General features: G+C 42.0%; 1 protein-coding gene across 1 annotated transcript in view; it reads right to left on the minus strand.

Annotated features, from left to right (window-relative positions):
- Fbxo16 (F-box protein 16) overlaps positions 1–10,991 on the minus strand; it is a 56,447-nt gene that overhangs the window by 28,054 nt on the left and 17,402 nt on the right. The window contains exon 6 of the mRNA XM_023714688.1: positions 1,760–1,966. Within this exon, the coding sequence (XP_023570456.1) occupies positions 1,760–1,966 (207 nt within the window). The remainder of the gene's footprint in view (positions 1–1,759; positions 1,967–10,991) is intronic.

Genomic DNA, 10,991 nt, shown 5'->3' on the forward strand with positions numbered 1-10,991 from the left:
AATCCACTGAGCTATCTCGCAGGCCCCCACAATATTTCTAATGATTGCATAATAATTCATCATGTAGCTGTATGATGCCCCATTACTGACACTTAGATCATTATGTTCTTTTAAATATTTATGTCATTTTTAGAACAGATAATATGTATAAAGTAAAAGTCAGAGAGACAAAGGGACATATGGTAAAATATCAGCCTCTCCTCCACCTTATCCTCCAGCCACTCATCTGTGTCTCTGGGTGCAACTGCCATTGCCTGCTGCTTATAGGTCAGTCCAAAAGCATGATAAGCAAGTATTAGCAAATGCATATCTTATTTTTTCTTTCCATAATAGCAGAATGTTCCTATTCTGCAGCTTTGCTTTTTTTCTACCATATTGGGTGATCATTGCAGTTCATTTATGCTGTCCCAACTGGTGACCTTTCTGTTGTTTGCTGCCTTCTGCTATGACAAACAGAGCTGCAATATTCTTATAGAGAGGTAATTTTAACACATCTTGAAGTTTACCCATCTGACCGAGAGCCGCCAGGCAGTGAAAGGGCTGTGCTAGAAGGAATTGTTATTTTTTGGTACTAGGAAGTGAACTGGGGATTCTGCTTGCAGGCAGGCACTGTGCCAGCGAGCTATAACCTCAGTCCAGCCCCAAAGGAATTCTTACTGGAAAATGTACCACTCCGCAGTTGCTCCGCACGGTGGTTGCACCAGTTGGCCTACTAGTGGTGCATGAAAGTTGTTGTCTCCTCCGGCTCTCACCAAGGCAAAACATTAGCACTAACAGAAAGCCAACCTGATGGATGAGAGACAGCAGTCAGAAAGCCAACCATCCCACGTAGGGCAGCGACCACTGCATTTTGTGTGTGTGTGTGTTTGTGTGGGAGCTACTCGTTCACTTTCTTTCCTCTTGATGGGTGAAGTATTTTCTCTCTTCTTCATATATATTTATAGGAATTATTGTGTAAAATAAGGAGATAGCCCTTTGGTTGCAATACGTATTTTCCCTGCCCACTGGTTGATTCATGGTGTTTTTTTTTTTTTAAATGCAGAATATCTTTATTTTTATAGTCACAATTTAAATTCTTGCTGCTTTCATTCCTGTTCACGACATGGAAAATGAATAAAGCAAGGCTAGAAATTGCACATTCTTTTAGGCTTCTGGATATTGTAAAATACTCATAAAAAGCATCCTGCCCTGTGGGGTTTTTTTAATTTTATTTTTGAATGCTTGGATGGCTTCCTTTGGGGTGATATAAATCTTCTCTGTATTGGCATTTGTTTCCTATGCATCAGCCCACAGATCCCAAAGCCGTTTGCTTCTGACTGCATTTATTTTCTTAATCTTAAGAACCCAAAACAACACATCATAGGACTGTGAGTGTAAGTAGCAGGTAATATCTGGCTTGACTAAACTCTAGGAGAAGACTCAGCCGGGCAGGATGGTGCACACACACAATCCCAGGACTCTGGGAGGCTGAGGCAGGAGAATTTGCAGTCTGAGCAGCCCAGCCACTAACAGGTGCATGCACCTCCCCACTAGCCAATGCTCTTCCGTGGACACCATGGTGTCCTAGGCTTTCTCTCCCTTTGAATGCTCCACCGGGTGAGCTACGGTGGCGTGGAGGATCATTCAGCCTCTCCAGACGCAACACCTAGTGCCTGCTCTTCCTATGTCTATAAGTGAGTTTCACCCTCAAGTTACTGGATTTTCAGAGTTTCCTGAGGCTGTGCCTACAGAATACCACATGCTGCTGCTAAGTGCTCACCTGGGCACAGCGACAAAGGCTTCGGGGGTCCAGGAAGGAAAAGATGTACACAGACAACACCCTGGGAAGTGTGGTAGTAAAATCCAGGGCTTCTGGTGGGATCTTTTCCTGAAGCTTCCGACAGCAGAACTTCTGCTGGGACAGTGAGCAGCGCTCCAGCAGGCCAGCGAGGATTCTCCTCCTTTGAGAGTCTGTCCACTTGTCAAACTGGAAAAACAAAGCAAGACATAAAGCGCTTTGGATGCAGTCTGACAGCAGAGAGTCCTTGTAGGGATGTAGTTTAATCCTTTCTTTCCTGCATTCTTTCTTTCTTTTGTTTTGTTTTGGGTACCAGGAATCAAACTCAAGACCAGGAAGGTGCTTATCCCACTGAGCTATATCCTCAGCCCTGCCTTCCTGCTTTCCTTCCTTCCTTCCTCCTCCTCCTCCTCCTCCTCCTCCTTCTTCTTCCTCTCTCTCTCTCTCTCTCTCTCTCTCTCTCTCTCTCTCTCTCTTTCTACTAGGGATTGAACTCAGGACATTGGGCTTGCCAGGCAGGCACATGTGCCCCTGAGCCATCTCCCCAGCTCTTTGTTTTTAAGAGAGGGTCTTGCTATGTAGCTCAGGCTGACTTGGAATCACTATGTAACCCAGACTGTGATCCTCCTGCCTCAGCCTCCCAAGTTTTGGATTACCAGAATGCACTACCACATCCAGCTCAGTTTAAGTAGTTTGAGAAGTCAGCTTCATTATAGTTATATAATGTTTTTTTTTAATTTAATTTTATTTTATTTATTTGAGAGACAGAGAGAGAGAGACAGAGAGAGAGACAGAGAGAGAGAGAGAGAGAGAGTGTGGTGTGTGTGTGTGGCCAGCTCAGCCCACCAGGGGGCGGGACTGGCTGGCATGTGGTGCTGGGGGATTGAACCGCGGTCCCTGATGCTTTGCCAAGCTTGTTCCAAGTAGGTGCCTTAGACCACTGAGCCATCTCTCCAGCCCCTGTGTTTTTATAATTAGTAGAAATATTTCTTTTTTTCTCTATAATTTTATTGAGAAACAAATAGCAATGAGACAGTTTCAAATCAAATTGGTAGGACAGTTTCAATAGTTAACATATTGCATACTCTCTTCCTAGTGGTTATTTGCTGTACAAGATGCAGACATGATATCCTATTTACAAACACTATTAGAACAAAACCTTCTATTCATTAAGAGAATGTAACTATATATCTATCCTAACCATTTTAGTAGGAATATTTCTTCACTAAATCTATTCTCTACCATGAATCTATTCAGTGACCAATGAATCTCACAGTGGAGACTATAATTCAAGGGTTAAAAAAAAACAAAAACAGTCACTTCAAATACCCCAGGAATCAAACCCGTTCGTGGGTGTGCACCCTGATTTCTGTACAACTCATACCTCCAACTCCCACAAGGGGGGCTTCTTTCTCAGTTCTTTTGGGATGGACTCTCATGAGTAGAGAGATACCAGAGCATTCAGGCCGGGGCAGAGGAAAGGATCAAGCCTAAGACGCCGAAATGGGAGGTTTGTGGAGCTGGAATCTGAGCTCTGCGGCTCTGGCCCGACGAGAATTGCTGGGCTCACAGCAATCGTGACATTGTCTCAATAGGAAGTGATGCAAGAGAACTGGGGACGGGCGGAGACTTGAGGAGTGCTGTTCTGAGTTCTGAACTGGACCCCTGTGATTTTTCTTTGAGAAGCAAAATGAATATTGGAATTAGTCTTTAAAAATTACTTATTTATTTATTTATTTATTTATTTATTTATTTATTTATTTTGTGTGTGTGTGTGGCCAGCTCAGCCCACCAGGGGGCGGGGCTGGCCGGCATGTGGTGCTGGGGGATTGAACCGCGGTCCCTGTGTTTTGCTAAGCTTGTTCTAAATAGGTGCTTTAGACCACTGAGCCATCTCACCAGCCCCTAAAAATTACTTTTGGGCAGTTTTAGTGAGTCTGTAGAGACTGAGCTACATGGAGACCACAGCTGGTGATGTTTACAAAAAAAATTTTATGAGATAATTAGTATCACTGTAAGAAACTAGAGGCAACTCAAAATGCCTAAGGAAGATGTCAGCTAAACAAACTAAAATATAGCAATATGACCGAATACAGCATGGCAGGATGGTGTGCTTGGGAATGAGTGATGGGGGCTTACGCCTGCGAAAATGAAAGGAAAATCATGATGAAAAGCAACATTGATGCCTAGAATGTGTGAGGCCCTGGGTTTGTTCCCCACTGTCAACACACACAGACACACACACACACACACACACACACACACCCCACCAACAAAAACCCCAGAGCACCACTAATAGAAAACATGGAAGAGCTTTTCAAAATGGCACCAGGGGGCCCTTGATGGGACAGGTCTGCAGCCGCTGCCTAGGAATGGGCGCTGTGGTCACCCCCACTCTTTGACTGCTGGACTCAAGGCCCCCAGACTCTAGTTGCACATTCAGAGGCTCTCGGTCCCTTCCTTTATGGTCATCTCCATTTGGCTCTTTCATTCTTTGTCTTCTATCATCATAGAGCCCCTGTGAAGTAATTTTTCATGCAGCTTCCGTGAGTGCGTGTGTGTGTGTGTGTGTGTGTGTGTGTGTGAATTTACTTTTATTTGGGCATAAGACATGGGCTACAAATGCCACGTTGGGAGGTGCCCCTCCAGCCCTTGGATTCTTGTCAGCTTCAATAAGAAAGAGTGTTTCAAGAATGCTCTTGAAACACTTTTAATTACCTTGTAATGGCTTAAGAGGGTTTTTTTTGCGTATATAAACTCTCTAACTTTTCAGAACATTGATTTGGAGCTGTCTGAGTCTGTGTCTCCTGAACTATGTTCAGGGCCCTAAATAATGTTGTTTTACAGTTTCTGCACTTTGGATTGACTGAAAGGAGTGAATACTGGATATCTCATTTTCAGTTTTCTATTTCTAATATTCACTACAAGTATTTCATCCTACCCTTTCTCATTCATACATAAGAATAATTATATCTGCCATGTAGGGCTGTTCTGAGGATCAAGTACTCTCTCTGTGTGTGTGTGTGTGTGTGTGTGTGTGTGTGTGTGTGACATTTCCTAATGAGTCTACAATGAGTCATTGCAGAAAGAACAGCCACTATTATACAGTGGCATAATGATATTAAAAAATAACATGTAAGTGGGCTAAATCAAGGTAAAAGAAGATAATATGCAAAATTAAAGTAAAAAGCATCATACCGTCAAGAGAATAACCGAGATTAGCTGTCTACTCCCCTAGCTGTCCACTAACAGCAGGGACTCAGATTGCAGAATGAGTGACTGATAATGGATATAAAAGAACATTAGGATTATAAAATGTGTACTGAAGAACTCTATAAAAGAAAACATTAAAATGTTTTCCTCCAGAGATTAAAAAGATAATTACATCGGTTCCTCATTTATTTCCCTGATTACAATGGCCAAAGGTAATTTATATTTGGCTTTGATAGACGTTCTTGCCTTAAGGGATTTACCTTTGTAATTGTGTTTGCTTAAGCTAATAGAAAATGAATTTGCATTCCTTGAACTCCTACCAACTCAACGAGGATAGATGACTCAGAAGAATGCTTAATAGTTGGGAACTCCCTCTGGGATTTAGAAGGTGCTAGGAGTAATCCAAAAAGTAGATAATCCACAATAGAGTTAACTGTACAGGAATGTGATAATCTCCCACACTTCTGACATCATGTCTCCAGGAAAAAAAATACCCACGATCACAGAAAAGCAAGGGATACAATCCATGAGGCTGAGAAACAGAATCATTATTATCCTATTCTGGCGTGTGGCATCTCACTTCCCAGGTTCTTCCCCAAGGATCCTGTTTCCTAGGGCCTGCCTGACTCACTATAACTGTGAAGATGCTATTTTTAAAGTAGCTGTTACAGGCTTCTTACTGCAGTTCCAGGAAGTGAAGAGAGCGGCTAGGGCTGGCAGGTTCCACTCGGCCCACTCAGGGTAGCAGGAACAGGGTGTGTGGAGGAGTAGGGGTAAAGTAGGGCTTGATATTTTCTGTTTATTGGTTTCACATCTCGGTTTGGCTGAATTTCTGAGTCTTATAATTAAAGATTCAGTTTCATGATTAAAGTATGAATGTGTTCTTGTTTTTAACATTTCCAAACTGATTCGCAAAAGTCAAACCTAAAAATCCCAATCAGGCATCTCCATCAACTCTTACTACATTCTCCGGAGATAAACACCTTTCAAAGTTTAATTTTCATGTTTTTTAATTTTTAAGTAGAAGGATATATTTATACATACATATATCCATCAAGTCAGAAGCAATTAAATTAGGGTATAACCATCCCATGGAATACCTTCTTGTGCTTAAAAAACAAACACAGCCATAGATGTCCTGACATAAAATGAACTCAAGCCCATATTGTTTCCTCATTCATTCACTGTAGGATGGCTGTGTCATGACCTACATATTGTAGCCATTCTAGGAGGGCTGTGCCCTCAATGTGGCATGTCTGTTTATTATTTATTTTGTGGTGCTGGGGTTTAAAACTGCTGTACCACTGAACTCCGTCCCCCCAGACCTTTTAATCCTCTGTCTATCTGGAATTCACAAAATGCTATTCCCTGTTTCTCTAGTGAATTGTAATTCTGTTGTGGTTTAGATCTAGAATGTCCCCCCAAACCTCATGTGTTCAGAGGTGGGACTTTTGGAGGATGAGGGAATCATGGGCGTGCTAGACCCACCAGCAGATCAGTGCACTAATAGCTAAAGTGCTGTCAGGAGGTGGGGCCTGGCTGACGGAGGCGGGTACTGGGGGACAGTCCGCAAGGATGCATTTTTGACCTGGGCTCCTCCCCTCACTCTCTGCTTCCTGGCTGCCATGAGTTGAGCAGCTTTCCTCGGCCTTGCTCTCCCACCTTGTCTTGAAGACAGCTGCCCATGTAAGGACTGAACCCCCTGGCACTGTGAGCCAAATAAGCATTTGCTCCTTTAAGTTCTAGGTGTCAGGTGTTTTGTCTTAGCAACAAGAAAGCTAATACAAGCGCTGCTGAGCTAATATAAGCTCAGCAGATTAAAGTGCCTGCTTAGGCAGAAGCAGGGATCCGTGTTCTATCCCTAGTGTCCCCTACCCGCCCCGCCCCTGGGGTGTGCCGAGACAGCGACTGAGACTGGGCGCGGTGTGCGCCCGTAATCCCAGCACTTGGAAGGCTGAAAACAGGAGGATCACTACGAGTCTGATCTACATAGTGAGACCCTGTAGACCCTGTACTAAATTTAAAAAAAAAAAAAAAGAGGAAAAAAAAAGCAAGCAAGCAAGCTAATACATTCTGATTATGGTGTTTCCAGCAAGTTGAAAGTGATACTGATTTACTAAAAGTATTTATATTACTATTATTTCAATTAGCAGCATAGCAAAAGCTGAAAGTTTAACAGCCTTTCTTTTAAATACAAATATTTTCCCTGGGAGATAGCTCAGTAGAATAAGAGCTTGCGTTGCAAGCACAAGGTCCTGAGTTGAATCCCTGGTACCAACAAAAAAACAAAACCAAAACCAAAACCAACAAATATTTTCCCTGTTAGTGTCTTCTGCATACTTGGGAGGTGATTGCATTTTCTTTTTTTTTTTTTTTTTTTTTTTTTTTTTTTTTTTTTGGTGGAACCACGGATTGAACTCAGATCCTTGTGTTTGCCAGTCAAGCGCTTATCCTACTGAGCCATCTCCCCGGCATGCATTTTCTAACAGGAATTGAAGGGCAAAGAAGATTTGAGGATACATGGATTAAGTAGAAGGATGGAACAGTAAAGTAGATCTTTTCAAGTTCTCTCAGTTATTTTGTCTTTTGCTATACACATCCCAAGTTCTGGGATTATAAGGATGTGCAGTGTGATCCATATTTTCACAAATGACCTTCTAAATGCCAGAATGAAGTTCAAAACCAAAACTTGATTCTTACAAGGAAACTCCCACTAGAAGATTGGTGTCTTTATTTTTCCTTTCTGTTGTAGTAAGTTTTATGGGAGTACATAGACTTTCCATATGATTTAGTATGACTAGAAATAAGTTTATTAGAGAAAAGGCAAAAATACGTATCATTTATTCACATAAGAATGCTAGGGCCGGGGAGATGGCTCAGTGGAATAAGCGCTTCCCTGGCAAGTGCAAGGGCCTGAGTTCAAACCCCGGTTCCACAAAAAAAAAAAAAAGAATGCTAACTGTCTTATAAGTATCAGGGGATGTAAACTGAAACACAATAGAAACCATCTTGCCATCCCTAGTTTATTCTCTTTAAGAAGATAGATAATAATGATCTTTGTAAATCTATTTTTCTACTAGCTATAGTAAATGAATGAAAAGGACCTTTTTTGAATTTTATGCAGAATGATATTAAAAATATTTAACATCCAGGGATGCTATCAACAACAGAATCTAGCTAGCGATGCCAGTGAACATGGGCTGAACGTGGGCTCTGATTATATTAACTCTGAGTGACAGTGCAGAAATAGGTCATTCTAAAGCAGTCACTTTATACGTTGTTGGAAACAGGTACAAAACTCATTTAAAAACAAATAGAATGAAAAATCTCAAACAGATTGTAAAAATTCAGAGTTTTAATTTATTAATTTTTAGTATATGTTTAGGTAAAATTTTGATCTTTTGAACAGAAGATACTTTCCTGTGATTTTTTCAACATAAGGTATAAAGCCTTTCAAGAAGCCAGGTGTAGTGGCATATGTAGGAGGCTGGCACTCTGGGAGGCTGAAGCAGGAGGATCACAAGTTCAATCACAGCACGGGCAACTTAGTGACTTAGAGAGACCCTGTATCAAAATTTGAAATAAAATAGAGCTGGATTTGTAGCTCAGTGGGAGAGCCCTAGTTCAATCCCCAGTACCAAAAAATGGGGGTTGGGGAGTCAGTGGTACTGACTCGCCCACAGCTGAGACACAACACTGGACATCCACAGCTTGAAAGAGGAGATGCTTGGTCCGGCTCAGGTTTCAGGGCTCTCAGTCCATGCCTGTCTGGCTCCAAGGGAGGACTATCGAGGAAAGACGGAGCAGCAGAGCATAGATGCTTGATTCACAGAGGCCAGGAAGCAGAGCAGGGAAACAATGCCAGAGAGGAAGGGGTGAGGGAGCAGACACAGACCTGAGGCCGCACCTCCAGGACCACACAGGGGCGCCAGGAGTGTACCCCCACCCCCGTGGATCCCAAAGCCATTTGCATTGCTACTGGGCCTTAACTGCCCCAAATGAATGAAATATATATATATATGATGATGTTAAAAACTTAGTGGTTAATAAATATCCTTAGTCTGGGGCTTGCAGATCAACAGAGGAAAGATGTGGGGACGAGCTAAGGCAAGCCAGAACACTGCAGCTCGTCCCTTAGGTCAGTCATGGTAACTGATAGGTAAGAGCATCTGTCCTCCATTGGAGTCCAAGCCAAATACACCTTCTCCAGGAAGACAGCTTTGACTGTAAACTTTAAGGAGATATAATGCTGGGTGTGGCGGCCCACGTCTGTAACCCCAGTACTCAGGCTGAGGCAGGAGGATCACTGTAAGGATCGGGAGGCCACATAGTAAGTTCAAGATCATCTTGAACTACACAGCAAGACCCTGTGTCAAAAACAAAAACAAACAAGCAAACAAACCCAAAGAACTAAGGGCTGGAGACTTAGTTCAGCAGATGCAGCACCTGCTTGAAAAGCACAGGGTCTTGAGTTGGATTTCTAATACAAAAAAAAAAAAAAAAAAAAAAAAAATACTTGAAGTTCATAACATGTGTTATGCTGGAGAAGCCCATGTGAAGTTTTGTTTCATTTTAAAAACTTTATCATATTTTTAAAAAATTGAACAACAACCTCTAGGAAGACAGTATGCAATGTGTTAATTATTGAAACTGTCCTACCAATTTGATTTGAAACTCTCTCATTGCTATTTGCTTCTCAATAAAATTATGGAAAAAAACTGAGACATATATCATATACCATAAAATTCAGTATTTTAAAGTGTAGAACTGACTGGCTTTTCATGTATTCGGAAGGCCATGCAGCCATCACTACCATCTAATCTCAGAACGTTTTCACTCCCAAAAGAGAAACGCATGCGCATTACAGTCTCTTCCCATTTCCCTCTTCCCCTCTTCCTCGGAAACCCCTCATCTGTTTTCTTATCTGCCGATTTGCTGATTCTAGATAGCTCATATTAAATGTAATAAGATACCCAGCAGTCTCCCTGAAGGCTCTCTTTCACTTAGATAGCATTTTCAAGGTTTATCAGCATTGTATCCTATATCTGTATCTCATTCCTTTTCTTACCCTTATTTTTTATTTTGGCAAAATACACCTAAAATTTACCATTTAAAAATATACAGCCCAGGGGGCTGGGGATATCACTCAACTGCATGGGGCCTGCCTGCCAGGCATAAGGTCCTGAGTTTGATTCCCAGTACACACACACACACACACACGAATAGTCTAGTGGCATGAGGTATTCACACCACTGTTCAACCATTCCCATCATTCATCTCCAGAAGTTTTTAATCATCCCAACTGAAACTCAGTGTCCACTGAACAATCCCCCCACACACACCTAGTTCCAGATAACCTCTATTCTGCTTTCCGTCTCTATGAATTTCCCCATTCTGGGCACCTCATATGAGTGGAATTATATAGGATTTATCTTCCTGCGACTGGCTTATTTCACAGAGCATAATGTCAATCCATGTTGTAACATATGTTAGAATGTCCTTCCTTTTTATGGATGAGTAATATTCCATTATATGGATATACCACATTTTATTTATTCAGCATCCACTGATGGACACTAGGAGTATTTACATTTTTTGACTTTGGAATATGGCTGCTATAGATATTTGTGTGCATGTTTTTGTGTGACTGTATGCTTTTGATTCTCTTGGGTCACAGAAAACATTTAAGGAGGACTGAAGAGAATTTGATGATTAACAAGCATTAATCAGATATAGATAGTTTGACTACCACTCAGGGAAGGACAATGACCATGTGCCTCTCCATATAAGGGTCTGATGAGAAAGTCCTCACTTCTTTTTTTAAATATGTATTTGGTACAGGGTCTCACTATGCAGCTTGGATTCGTAGTGATCCTCCTGTTTTCAGCCTCCCCAGTGCTGGGATTACAGATGTGCGCCACCACACCCGGACTCAAGTCCTCTTCCTCTTCCTCTCCTCCTCTTCCTTTTTCTTCTCCTTCTCCTCCTCCTCCTCCTCCTC

This window comes from Octodon degus, unplaced genomic scaffold, assembly GCF_000260255.1.
Source record: "Octodon degus isolate 3935 unplaced genomic scaffold, OctDeg1.0 scaffold00036, whole genome shotgun sequence".
NCBI lineage: Eukaryota > Metazoa > Chordata > Mammalia > Rodentia > Octodontidae > Octodon > Octodon degus.